Source organism: Rhizophagus irregularis, chromosome 9 (genome assembly GCF_026210795.1).
Source record: "Rhizophagus irregularis chromosome 9, complete sequence".
Taxonomy (NCBI): Eukaryota; Fungi; Glomeromycota; class Glomeromycetes; order Glomerales; family Glomeraceae; genus Rhizophagus; species Rhizophagus irregularis.
The window spans coordinates 3,630,885-3,655,853 of NC_089437.1; the positions used below are offsets into that span (position 1 = coordinate 3,630,885).

Sequence of the window (24,969 nt, forward strand, 5' to 3'; positions counted from 1 at the left end):
CTGTCTATGCCTACACCTCCTTCACCAAAGAGCTTAAGGATTTTTCGAGCTCTCTCAGTTCTCTTACGCAAATTTACATCTGTAATCATGGGTAGAAAAGGTTTCATTACCCTATATATTTTCGATCTTGCCGTTTTATACTTAACCTTGCCATCCATTGTAAGGCTTCTGAATCTGTTTTCAAATTCAAGAGAATAATAAAACCAGTATAGGATTTGTTTCTGGCCTGTTTTTATTGCTTTATCAAATAATTCCGATAATTTTTGTGCGGAGTCCGGGATCATATCTTCCATACAAGACTTACTAATTTCGTTAACGAACAACACAAAGTCAGCGCTTAAATCAACCCCTCTATTATTTGATTTTCCGTTTCAGCTACTTCAGTGGTATTATCAGAATTGCCAGTATCAACCTTCGGCTCAATCTGATCGTGACTTTTTGTCACGGTTTCCACGATTCTTCCCGAATTTTCCGAAATCATCCGATGATTACTCGTTGAGTCCTGAGCAGACGATTCAAGCGTTTGTTTCTTTTTCCGCTTACTCTGAATCTCACCACTAACGTTTTTCTTTTGCCTTTCAGAAGCTTCGCATGTCTTGGTATTAGCAGCGCTCCGCGTCTTCACTTGTGACTGCTCACCCACTGTGCGAACCCTGTTTCATTTTCACGGGCATACTCTCAAATTTTCGTTTTAGATTCGACTGTAGACTTGTGTTCCTGCTCAAGCTTCACAACCTTGTTCTTAAGATCGGAATTCTCAACCTCGAGATTAGCATTTCGAGCTTTAAGCTCGTCAACCTTTTCCTCGTTCAGAGTAGCGCGTTGCCTCCATGCTTCAGGTTCATCATTCTTAATCTTAAGCGTAGCCTCCAGTTCGAAGATTCACTGTCTCAAACTTCAAGCTTGGATAACATGATTGTTTATTTTTATTTGCATCAGGAAATATTCCGGCTCCTTTTCAACATCTGCCCTATCCTTCAACAGCCCAATAATGAGCTACGCCCTCACCCGCTTGACGTTTTTTCGTAATTCGGCTGGTTATCTTGAGAAGTCCCGGCCATTAACCTCTTCATTTTCTAAGATTTTGAGAGCTGTCTCGCTAAGCCCTAAGTTCTGTTCTTTTAAAAACAAGATAAGTTCGCCATACTTTTTAATTTCTAAGCGTCTCATTTCCTGGTGTAGTATGGAAGTAGAGGTGGGTGTGTTAGTTTCTGACATAGTGATATTTATACGTTGTAAGGGCTCAAGTTCACAGTATATTCGACTCGTTTGGAAACGACCCTATTCCCAGTATAACAATGCTTTATTTAATAAAATAAATCGTTGCCGGAAGTAGCAACTAATACATAAAAAATGCGAATATGTCGCTGTTACAACCTGCAGTGAAGTTATGGATGGCATTTACATTTTTACAACAATATGAATTCTATCATATGAAGCTGGGTGTTAAAATGCTTAGAAATTAATTCATGTGAGAACATTTCTTCGCAGCCGGGAGCATCCCCATCATATATTGACTAAGTTGCGAATCAGTCTTGTGGAGAATAAAGTTGGTAGGAAGAATATTTGCAAATAACGATGGCCCACCGTTCCTTAATCATAGGCCTTAGTTGGTCAATTTTGTCGTTAAGAGGATCTTAAGTGTGATAATACTTTGTTTAGTGATATTTTCAGGCTCGGTGGAGATAACAAGAACATTAAGACTGACGCTTCGCGTGGTTTCGGCCATTGTACGCTTCTTCCTAATTATAAAGGCCCATAGCGAATATATGTCCGTTTGTACAGTTGTAAAGATGCTCCGGAACATAATTCTACAAATAAAAACATAATTTCATACCTTAATTTTTCGCGGGAAGGTTGACTGAACTTCTACCTACGACCAGTCCTTCACGCTTTATATCTTGTTTCTGGGCGAGTGGAATAATAAATGGCCGAGTTCCGCAGACAGGAAATTGATTAACATTGTCATATGATACCAAGAAACCTTCAAAAGCACACGTGTACGTGAACTTGATTCCTTTTAGTTTTCTTCCTCGCCAGTTTCTAAGTGGCTTTGTGCCTGACGATCTCAGAATTGCAAAGTCCTCAGCCCTTCATGACATATGCTTTTGACGTTAATATTAACTTATATGGTAGGTTCAAAGTCGCAACAAAGCAATTTCACATTCTTCTCGCGTTTGTTTTTGGGAAAAGGAGGAGTGTGGGTAAGTATTTATTTCTTTCGATTTTTTTTTTGTCGCACAAGCACAGCCAACTCACGTGTCCATTAGAAATCTCCCGAGATGATGATCGTCTCTTTGGAGTGCAATATCTACCCGACTGGGATTGACTGCCCTCAAATTCTTCGGACGAATCGCTTTTTGTGCTGAATAGTATTATCCTCCAATCTTTTCACTGGCGCACTGGGTTTACAATCAGATGAATGCTTGTGACCTTCGGTCGGCCGTTATCCTTCCTTCCTTCGATCTAACCGCACGTCTAAACAGATAAATGCGTTATATATGCTATATCTTGTTCAAAAAAAAAAATAAATTTCACCTCGGCCAATTTCCCGGGATGCACGGCCATATGATTAGTTTTCGTCAAAGACTTTGAATGGCTTTGCCTGATCGTAAGGTACCCACGAGGTCTGTAATTAACTATTGTATAGTTTTGCGCCGGTGAAGTGTTATTATCGGGACTGTGCATAAGTGCTTCACTGGCAATGTTCATAGCATTTGATAAATCTTAGCTCCATGCCATTACCGCAAATACTGCTCCAATTTTGCGCAAATGAGAAGGTAATAAGTCATGTTTCTTTAGGAATGTATTTAACCATTTAACCCGGGCATACCTGGATCTCTTAACTGTCTTGAAGAAATTGCATTCTGCATCCAAGAAAGTAGCTGGTTAGCACGCTCTTCGCTCTTTCCATCGATCTAGGTGAACGTCCTCCTGATTTCGATTTTTTGCATAGCCAGTTACTTTCCCATCGGCTATGCGTAAGTTTTGAGTTCAGCTAGGCGTATACAGAGCATTATCATTATATCGGCAAGAACTTGTGTGTCAGGCATTTTTGATGCATCACACCCATCCAATCTCTCCTTAACCGATTCTAACACAAAGTAGTCTGGACAATTGATTCCTTCATTCTCACGTTCCAGACGACGCTCCTTCTGCATTTTATTTTATAAGCGGGTTGTCTTGGGATCAAAGGTAGCAGAGATGATTTTTTCTGATGCATTCAAGTTGCGCAGTTCTTTTCGAAGTTGTGATAAACGCGATAGTCCACTGGTTGCATTGGAAGCTGTTTTGATTAAAGCCTTAGCCATATCTCTTACTTCCATTTCACTAAGATTCTCCCGGACGATGCGCTGAGCCAATTCTTCGATAGTCTCTTCTTGCGATACTTGGCATACATTCACTGCACCTCCTTCCGGTAGTGAATCAGAAGTTTCGCCCGGAGGCATTGCGTCTCCACCTTTAGGTCGGCCACTTTTCTGAAAGGGTACCATTATAGACGCTTGCTCTCTACTAAAGTTGCATCCATTTAGAAGTCATCGACGCACCTGATCTCTTTTTACTTTAACTAAAGAGTTTGTGCAATTCTGGCACAAGTTGGCTAAGTTCAACGAGGCTCATTTCAGTCTCATTTCTGGATTAAGATTATTCTCTCTCACGAACTTGGTAACGATAGCAGACATGGTAATACGTAGGCTGTTCGGTAATATGTAGGTTATTCAGTGATACATTTGGAAGGACTCTTTGAGAGGAAGCTTATCCTATTGCTGGCTACCTTATTGCTGGTTATCCAGTCGCTGAGCGTACCCTATCGCCGAATGCTTTAATGTTTTATATCAACGAAAGAGGTTACTACCGTGTATTAACCTTCCATGATACGAATGTATTTTTTTTAAAAAAAATCAAGTAGATTAAATAATGAATTATATTTAAATTGGGATGAAAAACCATTCATTATTTCTTAGAAAATTTCATATGTTGACTAAAAAAAGCAATTTTATCTTTCACTAAAAAAAGAAGGTTTATTTTTTATTGTTAGAAAAGAAAATAATCAAAATAATAATTTTTTTTCGGGGAATGTTAAAACAAAAAAAAATAAATTGTTTAAATGTTGCATTACTTTTGTTGCTTTGTTCAATGAAGCTTTTGTTATCTCAAAAGCAAAGTAACAAAAGCTCAATGCACGTACGTGATAACGTGATATGAATCTATCCAAACAATAATGAGTCGATATTTGAAATATTAATTCTCAACTTTGAAGTATTTTTAGACCGATGAATATCACTTATTATAAGTTTTTATTAATATAAATAAATACCGAAGAAGTAATAAAAAATATAAAATAATACAAAATACAAAATATTAAGTATCCGACATAATAAAATGTATCCAAAATTAATTGGTTGTGAATAAAAAATTACCGAAAAATAAAGGCTAAATTGAACTCCCATGAGACTTTATAATGTGATCAATAGAATACAATAAAGAAATCTTCTTTGTTTCGATTCAGATTGTGTCAATAATCTGATGGCACCTAAATACTATACAAATAAATAAATGTATATAAATAAATATAAAATAAATGACGTACAATGTGACGTTATTAAATTAATTAGTTCAAAACAGGTAATAAATATTTAATTTAAGCATTAAAGGCAGATAGATTGAATTACTCCTTGTTTATTTGTAAAAAAGGTTCTCACTCTAAAAATTTGGGTGGCACTATTAAGTTATCCATTTTAAAAATGGTTAGTAGCGAATATCGGAGTTCGAACAACCTTCATTATAAATTACTAATTGGCATTATTCTATACATCATAGTATGCCAAAGTAATTTGGCACTATTATTTAGAATTTTAAAAATAGTTAGTATGTTTATCTTTTATGTTTTTTAATGAAATCCAATTTTGTTTCTATTTGTTAACGATCGTACTGTACGTAAACAATTATGGAACAAATAAGCATATTCTATGGCCCGCCGTAGTTACAAAAAGGTTGATGAAAAATCATCATGGTGCAATGGTGCATGATGATTTTTCATCAACCTTTTTGTAACTACGGCGGGCCATAATATTCTCATGGAATAACAAATTCATTTCATTGTCATTTGAAGAACCAAATCTTTTGATATAACTTCGTTAATATTTCCATATATTAATTAGCAGTATCGATTATCCTTTGTAATTCTCGTTCATTATTTCCGTATCTTGGTTAGTAGATTGTAGTAATTCGGATCTTGTATAAATATGCCTGCATTACTGAAATAAAATCTCACTTTTTTCACAAGAAGAATTTTATAATAACATTGTCAAAATGTCACGTAGAATTAATGTCGAAGGATTAAACCTTATCAAAAAAATTTGAAGTATTTAAGGAAAATTTTTACGATGACCCAGTGGTAAGTTCGATTGTACAGTACGTCGGGTGTGACTGAAATAACATTGTTTATTACATTAGGGCATTACAACTATTGGATATGGTCATAACTGCAAAGCTAATAAAGACAGCGATAAAATTAAAGCTCCTATCTCCATTAAAGAAGCTGAAGAATTACTTAGAAAGGATTTAGTCAAGTTTGAAGATTACGTTAATAAACAAGTTCCAGAACTTAATTCAAATCAATTCTCCGCCGTGGTTTCTTTCGCGTACAACCTTGGCTGTGACAAGCTTAGGACATCCATATTGCTTAAAAAGCTCAAAGCAGGTGATACTCAAGGTGCTTCAGAAGAGTTTGGCAGGTGGGTACATGCTAAAAGAAAAAGGTTGCCTGGCTTGGTAAGACGTCGCGAGGACGAGAGACAGTTATTTTTGAAAAAGTGATGGCTTTTAACTATGAAATATTTTAAATTTGTTATTAATAGTTATAAAAATCAATATTAGCGTCTTATTAAAAGTTTTTATCATATCAATACAAATTAAGAATAAATACTGAATACTCGTTTTTTATATAATTATTTTATATATTTATGAATTCACTCCTTAAAATTTATCATATTCAATTAGCAACTAGCATGATTTAACATTATAAAAAATAACTTTAAAAAAGTACTAGGAACCTTTATATTCTCGCCGTGACTCGAAGAAACTACAGATTGTTTTTACTTAGATAATATTGATGTTGAAATTATTTCGAAAGAAATTTATCTTATTCCTTAAGCGTTTAATTGTAGAACTACCACTAGATGCACTCTCCTTAAAGTGAACCATTCAAAATCCCAACGCTCACAATCCTGACAAATTACAAACCCGATATCCTGAAATCCCCTATACTCATTATCGCAAATACTAATAATTTTATAAAATTAATTTATATTTATTATTATGTATAATTTCTATAGTATTATGCAAAATGGTCGCTTCCATATGTAATGATTTTGATAATCTATTGAGTACCAGAATAATAAATATTGGGCAATAAGTGTCAGGCTTTTTATTAGAAAGAAAATAAAATTTTATAGAAAATGATAATAGCGTAATAAGTATTCAAAAAGGAAATGTGAGAGAGGTAAGTAAAAAATACAATGTAATTATTATGATATATTTATTGCCTCCTATGTATGAAAAAAAAATTTGTGAACATCTATTAGTAAATAAGAATTTAAAGTTGCAAGTTTTAATTTGAATATACCATCTACCCCAAAAACTTGCTTCCCGTGGATCCGGCTAAATCTACGCTTAAAGAAAAAATCAGCAAAATTACCTAAGTTATTTGATATCATTGTTCGTTTTATTTATTCTTTCTTGTAGCTTTATAGTTTATATAGATTATAATATTTTCCAAAGTTTATTGTCTAAATGTAAGCATTTGAAACATATTCAAAAAAAAAAATGACGAAAAGTTAACATTTTTTTTAAAAAAAATTTGAAGTTTCAAGTAGTCAAACCCGAAATCTTCCTGGAATCCAAAGAATCAGAACTGACCTTTATTAAAAACAGATGGATTAAAAAAAAAAATTAAATTAAAGTTTTGATGCTTCTCATTAAAAACTTACTGATCCAAATAGTTACCCGAGGAAGCCCGATATCTAAAAAGTAAAAGGAAAGAATCATTTAGTTCTTCAAAAGAAAGTAAAAAAAAAAATTTTTTAAAGAAAATATTTTGAAGTGAAACTGAAAAATGAAAGTTCTGATTTCATTTTCAATTTTGGTCATGATATCGGTTTCATTCTCATAAATAAAGGAAAAATAAGCTTTTTTAATAGTCGTGGAAACAAAGAATGCCGAAAGGCTTGTACAATGTGCCTAGCTTTTTAATTGTAGTATCGTCTCGCTCGATCATACTAACCAGGGAGGTTACATTCTTTTTATTACTAAATTTGTAAACTGATTTAAGAATTATTAATAAGTGTGACAATTTGATTCTTGATTCATAGTTTACATAAAAACCATAAAGAAAAAATTTATAGAATAACTACCGTATATAAACTGCGACGCGAATAAATTTGTGTATTATCCTTTTAACTGAGAAAAACAAAGCTTTTTTATTTAAATTTTTTATTTGCAATAACAATATTTTTTACTTTTTTTAATCTACTCGCTCCTTTTACTAATTTGCTTGTAAAAATCGATAATGTTGATTAAAAAATATATATATAAATAAATAAATTGTTTGATAATAAATGTAAATAATGTTTGACTCAAAATAATATTTTACAAAGGACAATGTTTTAAACGGAAATTACGAATGTTGCATTTGTTATTTTTCCTTGCTGATTTTTTGCATAAGCACGAATTTCCATTTGACCAAACGTTAGCGTGAAACTTATTGTTCTCTGAAATCCGAGACGTGGATTCGGGAAATCCAATTTTAATTTCCCAACTTTTTTCATTCCAGGCTCATCACAATAAGTTGCTTCATTCGCGGTTGTAGAATATATTTCCATCAAAAGTTCTGTTTGATTTGCAAAACTAGGGCGTAATTCGAATCCAAATTCTTGATCAACGTCAACTTCAACACCTTTTTCAACTAAACGTCTGAATTTAAAGATTCTATTATGCGTTTGTCGTCTTTCCGGTGGGTCGCCAGGTTTCCTATAAATTTTAATTAAGTTATTCAATACTAAGTCTTTCTTTCTTTTTTCAAAAAAAAAAAGAAAAGAAAAAAAAACAAATCATACCATAGTGGAGCCAATTCGATTCCATATGTTAAAGGTAGCCTTCTGGTTTTAATTTTCTTCATATTAAGACCATATTCAAGCGCTTTAATTTTGTAATAAATTATTTAGATTTATCAATAAACAAAAATTATAATGCCAATATACGATTACCTCCTCTGAGAGTGGCAGCCGCTGGTTGGGGTGGTACGAAAATATTATTATTCTTGACTTTATTCGAAAATTCTTCTCTAATTCTTTTTTGTAAATACTTAGATACACTAAAACCTCCTACCAAGAACATAGCAGAAATGGGACCACTATTATTAAGTTGTTCACGTATTAATTTAATAATCTTATTAATTACAGGATCAAACATTCTTTTTACGTCAACAAATTTAAGTTCTATGGTCCAATCATCATTTTCCAATTGTTCTAATTTATCACCCGTAACATATTGTTTTATAATTGGACAAACATCTTCTAAATCCAATTCGAAAGTTTTATACTCTTCTTTATTTCCCGTAAATAAAAACTTTACTTTTTTACAAAATTCTTGAACCATATATTGTAGTTGTCCATGATGTTTTTCTTGAAGCAATGTCAAAACAGAAGGTCCTATTTTCCCTCCGATAAAAGCAAGAAAACCTTTGTCAACATTAACTCCTCCGCAAAATCCACATGCTCTAATTGTTTTTTCTCCTAATTTGTCATTTTTCAATAACTGCCGTGTGGTTAAATCCACTGTGCCACTTCCACAATCAACAGTTAAGAAGTTGGCTAACCAAAATATATTAGTAATTAATTCATACTCTGAAATAAGCATTAAAAAAATCAAATATACTTACTTCCCACAATATTTAAAGTATGCTCAAACAATTTCATGCAGTATATAGCTTTTTTATTTATTTAATTATTTATTTATTGAAAGAAAAACGTTAGATAAATTTCAAATAATAATTTTGAACTTGTTAAAATAGCCTACCGGCTGCCTCAGCTATTGAAACCAAAATGAAAAAGTTAATTGATTATTTTATAAATTAAAATCGGATATAAGACGTTAACATTTAATTATAAACTCACGTTCAGTAGTAAACTGTAATTTTTTAGAACTTCTTACGTTAATTAAACCTGCTTCATAAATACATTCCCTCATTATTGCCTTCGCTTGATCGGAGAATCCTGCGGGAACTGTTAATATGATCAAAACTTGTTTCATGAATTTTACATTCGGCCATCTAGTTGTTATTGTCTCCTTGATTAACTATTTATAAAGAAATCCAATAAAAATGAAAAAAAAATTTCAATCAACAAAAAAAGATCATACTTAAATAAATACAAAAATGCTTACTTCTCCCATACATTTCAAGTAGTCAGTGATGGCTTTCTTATAATTTATGCCTTTAGGCAAAACAGGTTTCTCATTATCGGGAATATTAGATAAATGTAATTTAAAACGCTCAACCGGTTCTGAAACAAACTGATTTTTTGATTTTCCTTTACTTTTTATTGGTTTAGCTAACGCTGGATAACCCCATTCTTCGACAAATTTAAAATTTTTGTCATATTTTAATGCTGTATTTGTTTTTAATTGACCGATTTGGTCGGGCCAACTATCATTCGTGATAATTTCGGGATTTACTGTACGTGCATATGCGAATCCCTAAAAATTTTGCGATGATTTATGAAAATTCAATAGTTTAAAATAAGAAGATTAAATAGAATAACTTACAGAATATGTTGTTCCAAAATCTCTTGGTTTGAATAAATGAATTTTTTTAGCAATGATTTTCTAAATAATAACAGTATTTAAAAAATGAATTTAGATAATTACCAATGGATACTACGACAAGAACATCATCCATTTATGGAAAAAAGAGTCCAGAGAATTCTATCAAAGGAAAAAAAAAAGCAAGAAATGAAAAAGTTCAACGAATTCTATCAGAGAAAAAGGAAAAACAGAAATGAAAAAAGTCCGAATAGATAAATAAATAAATAAATACGAATATGTTTAAGATCTGATTCGTTCTCGTCACGTTTGTTGTAACACCAAATTTCACCCACGTGACCTAATAATATTCATCACACCCCACTGCGTTTTCAATGTTTATATTTATCTGAGGACTTGGTTTTTTTGATTCACAAAATTATTTTTTTCACATCCCCTTAAATGTCATCGGTCACATGGGTAAAATTTTAATTATAAAATTGGTGGTGTTACTACTTACTACGATAAATGCAAAATGATTCCGTGTCACATTATACCCGCTATTAACGTTTTTGTCTCTGTGTTATATATCAGCAAGTGATGTACTACAGCATAGCGGACATCCTTATATCACCTTGCCGATCATTTGCCGATCATTTGCCGATCATATATTTGTATTTTATTAAAAAAACTAATTTTTGAAAGAAATATGACGAAATAAATAACTAGACAAAATGAAAAGCGTCATGTTGTTACACAGCTCTGAATTATATGACGATTTGCATGATTTTTTAATTTTTACATTATAGATTATTGATATGTGATTATTTGGAATCATCAACTTAAAATTGATGGCAGAAGCCGAATATTCATGGCAGAAACTTAAAACTTTGTAAAATTACTTCTTATATTATGTATAACTAGCCGTGACCCGTTGCTCTGCAACGACATACACGTGGTCGGTACGACGGTTAAATGTTATACGCGATTTTATACAGTCTTTCGGGTGCACAGGTATAAATTCGTAGTCTAAACGTTACGGATACACAGGTATAAATTGTAGTCTAAACGTTACGGGAACACAGATATAAATATGTAATCTAAACGTGACTGTCACACAGGAAAACAATTAGTATTATACTGTATAGTAGATTTATGACAAAAATAATGCAATTATATAACCCATAATGCAGAAGTTTTATCAGTAGAGAATTTAGTGTATAATATTATAAATTTAATAAATAAATATCACGAACTTTAATGATTTAATGCCACAAAATTTATTTACGTAATTAAATAAATGCCACAAAGCTTGAGCCACAAAATTAAATCAATATTATAAATGCATAAATATACGCTACTAATTATTTTTTTGCTTAAATTTAAATTTATCTCAAATTTACATTAATTTAATATTTATTAAATATAAATTTAAATCTAAAAAATGTTAAATAATAATACACAAACTTGTGTATTAAAAGAAGTTTATTTGCAAAATTTGAGCATGTATTATTACGCAAAATTTATAAATAACGGTATTATTCTATGTGATAAGATTGAATAAGTGATCGACAAATGATCGTCAAAATTGTGATAAAATGAGGATGTCCGCTATGCTATGTACTACAACATTCACATCTTCCAATAAAATAAAGCGAAATTGGTAGTCCGTTAGTTTAAAACTTTAATCTTCACATTAGACGTACTGATATAATAATAAGTTTTACAGTTTAGTTATACTTTTTATATAATAATTGTTTGACTGGCGCAATATGATTTTATAAAATTACTAAAATAAGAATTTTAATTTTTTATTCTTTTAAATACCCACGCCTACTGATTATTTATTAAAACTAATGATCAATATATTTCAGTAAAACAACTACATTAGGTTTAGATTTTGAAAATATTACAAGAACTCTACCAATAATAAGGGATAATGTAGATATCAGATATAGTGGTAGATAAAAAATTTGAAAATATGCTTTGTTATCTGATAGGTACGTTTTGTGTAATATCTAACGTAATAGACCATTATTCGTTAATTTCTTTTATTTCCTTTGATAATTAAACTCAAACATTAGTGAAGTTTGTTGGATTTCTATTATTAAATTAATAATTTAGCTTTAGAGTATCAACTTCTTTCATCTATCGCCGTTTTAAAAACGGTTGAACCCTTTCTTCAATAATTGTTATATAAATCAATTTCTTTTATTTAGTGATAAATATTTTAATGAAACAAACGTTAATAGTGAATATTTGCAGACCTGTTACGGCAATAATTATTAAATTAACCGCAACAGATAAAAATTCAACAACTATAGCGATAGAATCATTCGGTATTATATATTACATGATGCAATGATAAAGCAACCAAACCAAAATTTTTCCAACTTTATTTCAACGTTTTTATTTATGTTTAATTAATGCCTTAATGAGACATGTTACGGATCATCATTCGATATGATGATTAAGCTAAAAAGTTGATTGAGTTTGGTTATTAATGAATAGGTATATTATCAAAGCAATTGTTAGAATTTCGCATGACGAACATATCAATGGAAAAAGACACAAGTATCATTACATATTCCATACCAGTTTTCCCATTCAGCATCACATAAAGCAGTGTTGAAGAATTATGAATAAAAGCAAATCTACTGAAGATGAAAAATTGGATTCACAAATCGCAACTCAAGTACTAAAATAGGATTTCAACGAGTTGGATATTTAGTATGCACGGATTTATGAGGAAAAGGTGTATTGATAATTAACAAAAAAGTAAGTAAAATTGACTGACTGTATTGTTATCGTTTTTTTAATAAAATATAATTAATAATTTCTCACGTAACAATTACGGTTAAGTGACTAAGCTTTGTGAAAATAAATGATAGAATTCTTCACTTTAAAAAGTACAAATTAAGGTAAACTCTTGTATCTATCTTATTTATCCTAATAAATCATGTATGTAGGGCGTCAGCAATTTTGGATGTAATGTAAACTCAAAAAAGGGTCGAATCGTCAATATATGTATTATTGCTGGTTAGTGCAATTTTTTCTTTTTACTAAATCTTTATAATTAATGTAATGCATTGATCCAAGGAATTATGTTATTGGAATGCTACAAAAATAAGTAATATAAACAAATGATCTTAAACAAATTAAATTATTTAAATCACGGTGCAAAATTTCTTCATCATGTTAAAAATGCTTACATCAAAAGGTAAGTTTGTGTTTGTTAAGAAATTCAAGTATAATGAAATTTTTAAGAAATAGTTACAAAATAATAAGCATATTTGCCAGGTTTTCATTAACAAATTTTTTAGCGGTAATATTATTAAAATTAAGAAAAAGAATTTTAATTCAACATATTGATTTGAATTTTTCCAGTTTGTACGATAAATTTTTTCAAAATATTATTTATATTAATAATGTAATTTAATACGCTTTTATAAACGGTTTCATTTTCAGATACGTTGAAGAACTAAACTTGATTTTTTTTCCATTCTCTGAAAGTCAATTAAGTCACACAATGTGTAGATATTGCTGCATATCTACTAAAGATCATATTACTTTTTTGCAAAAAAAACTATTAAACGTAGTTTAAAAGATATATATACATGTATAGTAAAAACAGCTACTTTTGAATCTCCTCATATTAACTTTACATCATATGACTGAAAAAAAGGCGTCAAAGATTAAATTTATTAATAATCAAAATTTTTACTTAAGAACAAATAAATAAAAAACGCCAAATAAATAAAAATAAATAATACAAAAAATATAAAAAAATATAAAACAAATGATGAATATAATAAAGTATTCTAAAAATGATAGTATTAAATATACGTATATGTATATTAATCTATTTAATTAAACATCTCTTCATTATAATAAGTTTTTAATGGCACGACAGGAGTAGCAGTGGGTCCCAAACACATCCTATTCTTAAAATCTGAAAGATCAGTAATTATAATATTATCTTCGGACAATATATAATTTTCTGGTTTCAATCTTTCTAATTTCGCATAAGTATTTTCATCATCTTCTTGATCTTTTTCTTTTGATTCATCATTATCTTTATTTTCCTTCTCTTCCGATTTGTCATTTTCTTTGGAATCAGTTGTTGTTGCCTTATCAACAGAGTTATTATCGGTACACTTTAAAGATCTTACATGTATCGATGCCTTTCTAATCTTTGGTGATTTTGGATGAATATTAATTTTATAAAACTCTAATACATCATCTTTAGTGATTGTTTTAATTTCTTCAGAATCATCAATATCTGCAAATAATAAATAATAACAGTTAATTGATATTATAAAAAAAATAAATGAATTGGATTATCATTATTACTTACCTATATTAAAGTCGTAATAATCATTAGTAATATGATTAGCATATTTAGATGTTTCATGCCATATATTCTTTTCTTTTTCCAAAAGATTATCAATCAATGATTTCTTTTGTTTTTGATATTCTTCCTCTGACATTTCTTCAATAATTGACTATAAATAATGTATATATAAGTTTTTTTTATAAAAATAAAAAAATCATTATTAATTTATTGCAACATTTTTTAAAAAATGTTTACCTGAGCTTTAATTAAAAATGCTTCAACTCTATTTTCCAAATAAACGGAATCTCTTTCACTTTGTAAATTGATTAATAATCCTATTTCTCCTACTGAACTACTTACATAACTAAATACAGAATATCCTAAATGAACGAAAATTTTGTTATTTTTTTAGTTTAACTCATTGTTCATTAAAATAAAAATCTCGTAATTTTACTATTATTTACCTAATTGTTCTTTGGTTCTTAAATGATCAAAAGTAGCTTCTTCTATAACTTGAGCAATAATTTGTAACCTATTTCTAGCATATTTATCCTTATTATCTCCACATTGTAAATAATATTCTATTGCACTATTCAATTCATCTTTATCATGAACATCTCTTTGGTAAACATATTTTTTACCTTTAGGTAATCTAACATTCCTACCTCTATGAATTCTGGATTTTTCTAATACTTTTGGTTTAAATATTTCTTCAACCATTTTTACCATTTTCATTGCTTCATCCTTTTCCATATTACCAAATACTTGAGCTTCGATAAACATTTGTTTAAATAATTCAGGGTAAAATGATTGTACATCTTCTATATTAATATCTTCTAATGCTGATAATCTTTCTTCTGTTGTGTAATATGTTTCATTAAATAATTGTGAATCGTAAATTGATGCTAACGTATTTGGACTATATAATTTTCTATTATTATAATCTCTCTTTAATCTTTCCTTTAATACTTTAAATCTTTCAGGATTAATTACGAGATCTTTCATTCTCTTCATAATTAATTCTACTAATATTGAAGCTTTATCATTATATCCCGATACGTTAATGCGTAAACTGTCTTCTACTGTATATATTGAATAATACAATCCTGCAAGTGATGCATCATACGCTTCTTCTGCAAATGCATCATCAAATACATGGTAGTATAATGCGGTTTTAACCAAATTGAACGGTGTAAGTCTAATCAACGGACTGTAAATGTGGTTATTTTTTTTTAGTAAAAAATATATTTAGATATATTGAAAAAATTTTTTATAACTTTCAATGATAATTATAAAATAGTAAAATATGTTTACGTACGTCTTAAATGCAAATTCAATTCTAACTTTAGGAATCCACCATTTATCATCTTTTTTATACCAAACGCGACTTATATCATTATCACTAATAATATCTGGACGCGTTTTTGGCTAAAGAAAAAAAAATCAAAATTTAATTCCTATTATTCCTATTAGAAAAAAAAGATAACTATTTTTTACTCACTGTTACGTTGTCTAACTTGTTAACAGTAAAATTGGTGGGTATGAATTCATTTGGAGGACAAAGTTTAAGATCAGGATGAATAACCGGATCTTCAAGTTTCTGATTATTTGTAAAAAAATTATTTAGGGATCATTCTAAAATGTATGTCGTTTTGTATATGTCGTTTTACTCACAAAGTTTACTTACTTTAATCAAGTTTTCATTGATAGGTTCATATTTATATTCGGCATTAAACCATTTCTCTTTTTTATCAAATCCACTCAACAATCTACTTGCGAGGGTAACAACACAATTTTCGATTCTTAAACAGTCAAGCATTTCGGTAATTAATTTTGGTTCGTATTCACAACTAATATATGGAGCACTTAATATTTCATTGTGTGGATATGTTTGATGTAATCTGTTTGAGAGCATGCACACATATGAAGATTCCCATGATTTTTCCAAAAATCGCCATGTTATTTGATTTAATGATGAAATCTTTTTTCGTTTAAAAAAAAAGGAAAAGAATAAGTAAATATTTCTTTTAGTATTAAATTTTTTAAAAAAAATGGTTTCGTTAAAAATTTCTTACTTCATTAAATATCCATTCTTGTGGTCCTTCTCTTCTGAGCATTTCAATATACTGAAATATAATTTCCAAAACATCTTCGTAATGTTCTTTAAAATAATAAAAAGATGAAAATTAACGTTTATGTCGTGATTTAATAGTAAATATTTGACAATAAAATACCTAGACCATCTTCAGTTAAATAAACATTCATTGTCATCATATGAAAATCAACACTAATTTCTTCCGGTCCGGCATAAATGGAAGTAATCCATCCTACAAAGTTTAAAAGAAAATACGTTAAAAATGTTCGATTTAATTGAAAATGTGAAAATTCACCGCGTGGCGATCATCACCGCACCAGCATTAGCAAATATTAACGGGCGGAGTTTCATGGCATCAATTCTGCCTAAAATTCTATCCTAATTCTGGTAAGGCGACAATCAACAGCGGTGATACTCAAAGTTTTAGGAATACTATACCCTTCTTTTTTAGCAAAGAACAAATTGATCCAGTTCCTTCATGACCAATTAAATGAGCAGCATAATATGCAGCCTATTTTTTTTAGAAAAAGAATAAAAAATAAATAAATAATCATATTACTATAATTATAACAAATAAAAATTTATATATTACCTTCGTCTTATAATTTTCTCTTAGACTTGGTATAGGAATATAAACCGCTAAAGTGTGATTATCTTTAACAGGTTTTGCCAAAATTTGTTTCTTTTAAAATGGAAAGTAATTTAATTAATAAGGTTTTCAACATAAAATCTCCTAATTTTTTTTTTGAATTAAATTATTTTTATCCTTTTTATGCATACCGATAATTCTACATCCTTTCTTAATGGAATTTCAACAGGTATTAATGGAGCGACATTTTTATTTTTAATATCAGAGAACTTTTCAACAACCCATTCAGTTAGTTGTTCCAAAGGATCTAAATTTTTGAGAAAAAATTAGTTTCTTTTTCCTTAAAACGAAGAGAAACAAATGGAGGAAAAAACATTTAATTAAATATATAACATACCACTTCCCAAAACGCATAATTTCATAAGATTGGCAGAATAATACTTTTCATACCATTTAATTAATTCATCCCTAGTATCAATACCTTCTTTTGTAGGTAGTTCTTTTAAAGTTTCTAAATTTCCAACGGAAAATTTTGACAAGGGATGTTCAGGATTGGAATTGAACTTTTGTAATTGATATAACCTCCAATCATCGTTTTGAAGATATCCCTTATATTCTATTTTTTAAAAAAAGAATATTTTATAAATTTACTATAAAAAAACATAATAAAGAAGAATCGAAAAATATCTTACCAGAGTCAACCGCTTTTAATTCTCTATCGGTACAATCAGCATTAAATAACGGAGAAATAAAAAATTGAGCAAATCTATCTAGTGCAGGTTCTAAATGCTCATGTCCGACTTCAAAATGATAATTTGTATTTTCGGTATAAGTATACGCGTTATACGATCCATTATGTTTATTCAAAAACTGTAAACAAAAAGGAAATTAATGCTAAGTTTTATTGATAAAAATAAAATATGAGCCAAAACCTAAATTATAGTTTTAGATACCTCGGAATAGTCATTTTCCTTAGGATACTTAAAAATAAAAATTAAAAAAAAAAATAAAAATAAGAAATTGTGCACAAATGACAATCACGTGACAAATAGAGATTATACCTTTTCCGTTCCCTAAACAGAATAAGAAAAAAACTTTATTACTAAGACCAACTTAATCGAACAAGAATTTTAATTAATGTTATTGCACCAGATTAAAATACTTACCATAAACAACAAATGTTCGCAGTAATGAGCTAAACCTAATAGGTTATCCTAAAAAAAAAAATTACTTTGTTAATCATTTGTCTTAAACCCTTAGTTTCATACGAATTCATATTACTATTATAATATTACCGGATCGTGATAGGATCCAATATTAACATCTAGGGATGCAGCAGCCTTATCAGCTTCAGCATCATGAATAATTAAAGCCTCCAATTCATTGCTTAAGCGAATTATTCTATAAGAGCGATCATCGTTACTTGATTTCTCTATTTCTTTATTAAATACAATATAAGATTTATCTTTAGAAATAATAAAATCTTGTGGTAATTCATTAAAAATTCCGTCAGAATTATCGGATGCTATAATGTGCGGTGCCATGATATTTCCTTTTCAAAAAAAAAATTTCTTAATTTAATAATTTCAAAATTTTTTTCGAAGGAGCAAGGTTTTTACAGTTGTATTTATACACCATTTACACTTTTGATCAACGTTATAAATAACTCCGAACAGCATTTCTCCGATAATTTCTCCGATTAGGAGCTGATCAACTGACCTAACTCAAGAAATGAAACAAGGAAGAAAGTTTCCTGCTAATAACAATTGAGCTCATTTGGTCATAAATCATAATTATTAATTATTTGCTTATATACAATGATGAATTATAGTAAATACTCTCATGTGGATATGTGCGACGGCATGTAAGTAAATACTTAACGGCCATTTTTAATAAGTTTTCAAAGCTTGTATCTTTTCCTAAAAACAGCTTTTATAATAAGTCTCCGTATGTATTAGTTGTATCACATATAATAACGGATTCGCAAAAAGGAAAATTCTGCTGAATTTGTGTAACTTTTTTTATATGGGATATTTTTATTATCCGTACAGCCACGGAGTATCTTTAGGTATATCATTCCCATTTACGCATTTGTGTAATTCTAATTGTGATTTCCATTTACGCATTTACTTGTGTAATTCTTATTGTGATTTTTGTGACATTGTACATTATTATACTTTAAAAAATACACATGTATTTGCATCAAATAACTGTCCTTTGACGGAATAATATTATTACTAATAAACCTTCTTTATCCCATATAGATAAATGTTTGGCGATTGTTTTATTTCGTAGATACAAGTTATTTACTAGTAATACCTATCGCGCCTTCTCACTAAGATAAAAGATTTCTTATTATACTAATTTTATTTTGCATAAATGGAATAATTAATTTTTAAAATATTTTTCCGAATTTTGTTATTCTTTGTTTTCATCCCAAAATAAGGTTCATTATGTCCTAAGAATTTTTTATTTCTTAATGTAATATAATGTAATATTCGTACTTATTCGAATATATTATGCATTAGAATACTCGAGTTTTATAATGAAAAAAAAATTCCATCGAAATTTTGAAATTATCTCGTTCTTAAATTATAAAATCTTACAATTCTTAAAATAAATAAATAAAAATTTTGGAGCCGATTTTGGAAGTTTTTTTATCCAATTCTTACGAAAATACACCGAGTAGGTTGACTGACAAAGCATATTCTTCGTTTAAGAGTATTTGCTGCGGCACTAAGAATTTGCTGCGCCACCAAGAAATCCGTTTTATTATTTCAAATACTTTATTACTACGATAAGTTCTAATTTAGTTAAGTTGCAGTTCTCACATTTTCCAATTTTTGAATTATAAAGATTAGTTTACTAAAAATAATTTCTTTCATCAATGAACCATTTTCATTTTATTTTTTATTCTGTCGGGAGAACTTTTTTTTTGAGCGATCGAAAAAATGGAAAAAAAATAGATATATATATTTTTTCTGTACACCGTTAATAAACATATAACATAACAATTTACTTATAAAGAACATCAAACAAACAGTTTAACGGTCCGAAAATTAACCTCCTTTAACTGAAAAGGCATATATAAAACTAAACAAGGAAAACTTCAATCAAATAATGAAGAAGAAAATTTAAGAATAATCTGATTTTTCTTTTTTGAATGAAAAGAACTTTCTATATAATTATTCCATTCTTTGTAATATTACTGTTTTCGTGAATGTTACTTTCGGTAACACAGATTGTTATGTACATCTTTCCCATAAATAAAATATATATAAAAAATGAATTCCTCTGATTTCATAATTTATTATTTCGCAATTTGATTCCTTTTTTTTTTAAAAAAAAAAAAATAATAATAAATGCGAAATATTCAAATTATGCGATGTGAATTAATTACTGCCGCAATTAATAAAGCATCAGCATTAACAGATTTTGATATTCATGATGATATACATAAAATATTCGAATTTAGAAAAAAAATCATTCTCGCTGATGAATATCTTACAAAAATTGAGATTTTAGAAGCAATAAAATTATTAAATAAAAGTTATGATCATGATAAAGTTCTTAATAGTGAAGGTATTAGAAGAATTTGTGAAAATTGTAAAGAAAAATGTCTAGCCACATTATATTGTGAACTTTGTATTCGAAATTATTTAAAAACAAAATTTTCAAATTGGAAATCTGGAAATGATAATATTGATAATTTAATAAGAAAATGTCAAATGGAAACATTTAGACCTGATAAAATTGTAGAATGGATCCCATACAATAATTTACGGAATATTAAATATTTAACTAAAGGCGGTTGCTCTGAAATTTATACAGCGGATTGGATTAATGGAGGTTATGATGAGTGGAATTCTAAAGAAAAACAATTAGAAAGAAAGGGAAGACACAAGGTAATACTCAAAAGATTGGAAAGTATTGAAAGCGCTAATAGGAGCTGGTTTGAAGAGGTATGTAATTATGTATACATATACAAGTACAATATCTAATTATTTATAATGCTAAATAAAAATTATTCCCTTTATAGGCCAAATCTCATTTAGCTGTAAGTAATAAATGGAATGAAATAGTAGGATGTTTTGGTCTAACACAAGATCCATTTAATAAAAGTTATATGCTCGTAGTATATTTAATGGATATGGATTTAAGAAAATATTTACGACTAAATCATAGTAAATTAACGTGGAAAGGAAGATTTGAAATTATTAATAATATAGTCAATGCACTTCATGTTATTCATAGTGAGAATGCAATTCATAGAGATTTACATTCCGGAAATATATTATGTTATCAACATATTAATTTTTGGACTATCAGTGATTTTGGGTTTTGTGGACCTGTTGATAAACCATTAAATAGTATATATGGAAATCTTCCTTATATAGCTCCCGAAGTTATTGTAAAAATGAAGTATTCTTTTGCGTCTGATATCTATAGTATTGGTATGCTCATGTGGGAAATTTCATCTGGACAACCACCTTATGCTAATATTGATCATGATTATTATCTTGCAATGAATATAGTACATGGGATGAGGCCAAAACCAGTTCTAGGAATTCCCTTAGAATACAAAATATTAATGGAACGATGTTGGGATGCTGACCCAGCAAAAAGGCCTGATATTAATAATTTTAGTCATGAAATTCACCAAATATTAAAATCGTATAATCAAAATGAAAATAATGAATACAGCACAAATATTTATAATTCACAATTAAATCTTAGTATAAGTCCTAGTTCCGGTTCTATTAATTCTTCGATCAGGACCTACCTTAGTAAAACACATAGTTTTAAATATTTACCTGAACCAAGAAATGCTACTAAAGGTGAATTATTTATTGCATGTTCAAATAATATTTTTGAAGTTTCTATCTTTAATTAATATTATGCATTCTTTTTTTTTAATTAAAACAGTAGAACAAGAAGGTAAATCATAAATGTTATTAATGCTTGTCTTTAAATATCAATGATTATAAAATTGATGAACCCTTTTTTTACTTTATTTTAAAAGCCTATTATAGTTTACAAAATGATCTTAGTCTTCCAGACAGTATGTATACTGTAAATAATATTTAATTTCTTTTTTACAAAATCCGCATAGACGATGCGGTCTTGCTATATTATTCTGATTTATTATATGCAATATAAAATATTAAAATATTGCAATATATTTGTATAAAATACAGGTGTAATTATTCCCATTTTATTTATATAAACAAAAACTTATTCGCTATAATTAAATTTAATAAAATATTTATTTGTACTTATATATACAAATCAATAATAATCTTATATCTAAACTTCTAATGAATAAACCATTTTCACGACATTTTATACTTTGAATTGATGATTTTAATAGCAAAATGTACTAAGTAAATTATAATCAAGAAACATACCGTAGTAATTTTCGATGTGTAGTGACATTTAGTGTTCGGGTTTTGAGGTGTATTCGAGAGTGTAAAAGTAACGACCCGGATTCGACTTGACCTGATATAGTCTGACTCGGATAACTCGGATTCGACCCGTCAGGTTGTATTTACTGTAATATAAAAAAAATTTAAATTTTTAGTTACAGCTGATTTCATAATGTGTGGGACACTTAGCAAATTTTAAAGAACTCGGAAAGCTTGATATAAAATAAAAATTATACGCTAATTTTGGAGTACTATTCCGAGAATGGTGGTATAATTTTATCTTATTTTGAACTTTACCGAATATTTCCGAGCTCTTTAAAATTTGTTAAATGTCCCGACCTTTTTGAAGTGAGCTGTAAAAATATTATAAAAAGATTCGGACCCAACCCCGTGTCTGCTTTTTCCATATATTATTTTTTAGATATATAACTTCATGTATATGACATCTGTGATTCTAATTCCATTCAAAGAAAAAAAGAAAAAAAATATTTCGTCATAATTTCAAATTTAATATGTTTATCTTCAGTTCGTAAACGAAATATTAAATTTATATGCGTGTATTGATTAATATAGCAATTATGTTATGTTCATGCCGATTTAAACGGTTTACAAACTATTCTTGCTAACGAAACTCTTAATCAAAGGTCTCGATAACACTGGAAGAATGTACGGTTTAACGCTACAATTGATACTATAATTTTATTGTAATCATTAGGCTTCTGCCCAACACTATACTCGTGTCATGTGATATTGATTAACTAAATGAGATTTCAAAATAAAATGCTAGCAAAGTGATGAAATTATGGTAGTGTACTGTATATTTCCAAAATATTGAACAATGGTCTAATTAAATACATCTCAATTTTTTCTATCATGTTTCAAAATAAGCGTCGGGTGTTTAGTGTTTACAATTTAGAGAGATTTACAATTATCTTCTTGATATTTAGTTCCTTACTCTTTATCTTCACATGCCGTATTATTACTGGAAGACGAGCCGTGTAGACACTATGACAAATCTCTACCGAGCCAAAATTTGATACGTTTCTAATGAATTATCTCAATATCTAATAAGTATGCGGACGCCTAACGCAGTCCGTATAACTTTGAAACCCTTAATTCCTTCTATAAGCAAGAGCTCAGCGGGTTACCAAGGTGGTAAACGTCATAGAATTTGGAAGAACCTTAATAGCTGCTTGAAAATATTCACTCTTTTTCTTTCTTGGAGGTCCAACTTGCAGGAACCACCCGGGACATAAGCATCAGGCTGATCGCGCCTTTTTATTTGACGAGGTCCTTGGCACAGTTGCATTGATAAATTTTTACCACGCTCCTAATCACGTAGTCAATTCCAACTCACCGACTCCTTCATCAAAAAGCACAGACACGTAATTTATTTGATTTAACGTCATAATAGTTGAACTACACACCTAAACATTCCATTCCTTTTCTAACCCTAAGCAACCCGATATACACATTAAAGGTAATCCTTCAGCCTATGCTTACCCTAATCATAAGCAACTCTAACATCAAAGTTAACTCCAAAGATATTCAGGTATAGATTTTTAATTTATAATTAAACAACTAAATTGATAGAAATTAAGTTAAAATAAAATGTAATATTAATTTAAACACTAAATTTATTCAATTTGTATTTAAGACTAAATAATATAATTTACAATGATAAATTATTATGATCTTTCATGTTAATGATATAGTTCGCTTTTTCTAAAAAATTTTCAACATCTTCGATTAATTTAATAATAGTACTAAACGATTTCTTTGCAACTTTACATTATCAACTAGTTGTTGTTCTTCTGGTTGCATTAATTAGATTGTAGTTGAAATTTTGTTAGTCGAACTGATATTGTTGCTTACTTAGTAATGTAAGTATAATTCTTGGTTATTGGATAATATACCTTTTAAGAGATTCATACCTACTCCTTTAGTCGTCACTGCGTTATTTCACGTGATCACTGTTTGGGAAGTTGATCGCCGGAAACCAAAAAAACAATAGAATTATTCGAAAGATTATAACGGTCATGTAACAATGAGCGAAAAAAATTTTTATTTTATTTATATTTTATAATCTCAAATCCATATCTCTATATAATTACAAATTAAATCCTTATAAGGGATAAAACCTTAATCTAAGCAACGCCATATCTGTTAAATAACATTTAATTTTTCTCCTTTAACTTGTTTGAAGAATTAAATATCTATTGTTATAAAATTATAAAAAAAAAACATACCCAGTTAGATAGTTTCGTTCAATTTAATAAATCTAAATTCTAAACGTTCCAATATTTACAGAAAAACTACATAACCTTCTAAAACCCTTTAATTTACCAAAAATGCTAAATTATTTAATCTCAAACATTAGACGAAAGAAACTCAAAACTGTACATAATAAATTGACTTATAACTCAAGGATAAGCTGTAAACAAACCTATTAACGCAATTCTGGCAGGAAATATATAAACTATATTATTAAAATTTAAATAATATAATTTTATAAATATAATACTAATAAATAGCGCATATTCCGGCTTATATAAAATATGAAGTAATGCAGAACATATATTAGGTTTAAAATATTCGGTGAATTTTTTTCAATCATGCCATTTTGAATATGTCAATAAGCTAATATTCTACTACGTGGACTTGTCCGTAATTCCGGAAACTATTATACGATCACGTGTGTGCCGATCCGGTTACTCATTTT

General features: G+C 29.1%; 8 protein-coding genes across 8 annotated transcripts; 3 read left to right on the top strand and 5 right to left on the bottom strand.

Moving 5' to 3' along the window:
- Positions 1-337: 337 nt before the first annotated feature.
- Positions 338-1,401, bottom strand: OCT59_029853 (uncharacterized protein; the record flags this gene model as incomplete). Its single annotated transcript, XM_066146259.1, has 5 exons — positions 338-653; positions 710-855; positions 1,066-1,118; positions 1,233-1,281; positions 1,378-1,401. 5 exons carry the CDS (start codon positions 1,399-1,401, stop codon positions 338-340), a joined length of 588 nt encoding a protein of 195 aa, XP_065994923.1.
- A 205-nt stretch (positions 1,402-1,606) lies between these two features.
- On the bottom strand, positions 1,607-2,712 carry OCT59_029854 (uncharacterized protein; the record flags this gene model as incomplete). Its single annotated transcript, XM_066146260.1, has 3 exons — positions 1,607-1,742; positions 1,838-1,869; positions 2,539-2,712. The coding sequence occupies 3 exons, from the start codon at positions 2,710-2,712 to the stop codon at positions 1,607-1,609; spliced, it is 342 nt and encodes a 113-aa protein (XP_065994924.1).
- A 455-nt stretch (positions 2,713-3,167) lies between these two features.
- OCT59_029855 (uncharacterized protein) lies at positions 3,168-3,494 on the bottom strand (the record flags this gene model as incomplete). The annotated part of the gene is made up of 1 exon (XM_025311266.1): positions 3,168-3,494. The coding sequence occupies one exon, from the start codon at positions 3,492-3,494 to the stop codon at positions 3,168-3,170; it is 327 nt and encodes a 108-aa protein (XP_025173326.1).
- A 1,476-nt stretch (positions 3,495-4,970) lies between these two features.
- OCT59_029856 (uncharacterized protein) lies at positions 4,971-5,820 on the top strand (the record flags this gene model as incomplete). Its single annotated transcript, XM_025309455.2, has 4 exons — positions 4,971-5,022; positions 5,163-5,210; positions 5,367-5,398; positions 5,458-5,820. 4 exons carry the CDS (start codon positions 4,971-4,973, stop codon positions 5,818-5,820), a joined length of 495 nt encoding a protein of 164 aa, XP_025173327.2.
- Positions 5,821-7,667: 1,847 nt separating this feature from the next.
- On the bottom strand, positions 7,668-9,958 carry OCT59_029857 (uncharacterized protein; the record flags this gene model as incomplete). Its single annotated transcript, XM_025333332.2, has 9 exons — positions 7,668-8,031; positions 8,118-8,199; positions 8,268-8,873; positions 8,942-8,989; positions 9,079-9,090; positions 9,177-9,357; positions 9,445-9,756; positions 9,826-9,845; positions 9,928-9,958. The coding sequence occupies 9 exons, from the start codon at positions 9,956-9,958 to the stop codon at positions 7,668-7,670; spliced, it is 1,656 nt and encodes a 551-aa protein (XP_025173328.1).
- Positions 9,959-13,667: 3,709 nt separating this feature from the next.
- On the bottom strand, positions 13,668-18,365 carry OCT59_029858 (uncharacterized protein; the record flags this gene model as incomplete). The annotated part of the gene is made up of 18 exons (XM_066146261.1): positions 13,668-14,083; positions 14,159-14,306; positions 14,393-14,517; positions 14,602-15,347; positions 15,456-15,565; positions 15,639-15,737; positions 15,825-16,118; positions 16,213-16,298; positions 16,372-16,464; positions 16,671-16,743; positions 16,825-16,914; positions 17,013-17,128; positions 17,219-17,437; positions 17,514-17,691; positions 17,775-17,801; positions 17,883-17,894; positions 17,988-18,035; positions 18,117-18,365. 18 exons carry the CDS (start codon positions 18,363-18,365, stop codon positions 13,668-13,670), a joined length of 3,129 nt encoding a protein of 1,042 aa, XP_065994925.1.
- Positions 18,366-20,201: 1,836 nt separating this feature from the next.
- OCT59_029859 (uncharacterized protein) lies at positions 20,202-20,876 on the top strand (the record flags this gene model as incomplete). The annotated part of the gene is made up of 3 exons (XM_066146262.1): positions 20,202-20,403; positions 20,768-20,783; positions 20,861-20,876. 3 exons carry the CDS (start codon positions 20,202-20,204, stop codon positions 20,874-20,876), a joined length of 234 nt encoding a protein of 77 aa, XP_065994926.1.
- A 536-nt stretch (positions 20,877-21,412) lies between these two features.
- On the top strand, positions 21,413-21,909 carry OCT59_029860 (uncharacterized protein; the record flags this gene model as incomplete). The annotated part of the gene is made up of 3 exons (XM_066146263.1): positions 21,413-21,659; positions 21,748-21,759; positions 21,845-21,909. 3 exons carry the CDS (start codon positions 21,413-21,415, stop codon positions 21,907-21,909), a joined length of 324 nt encoding a protein of 107 aa, XP_065994927.1.
- Between the last annotated feature and the right edge of the window lie 3,060 nt (positions 21,910-24,969).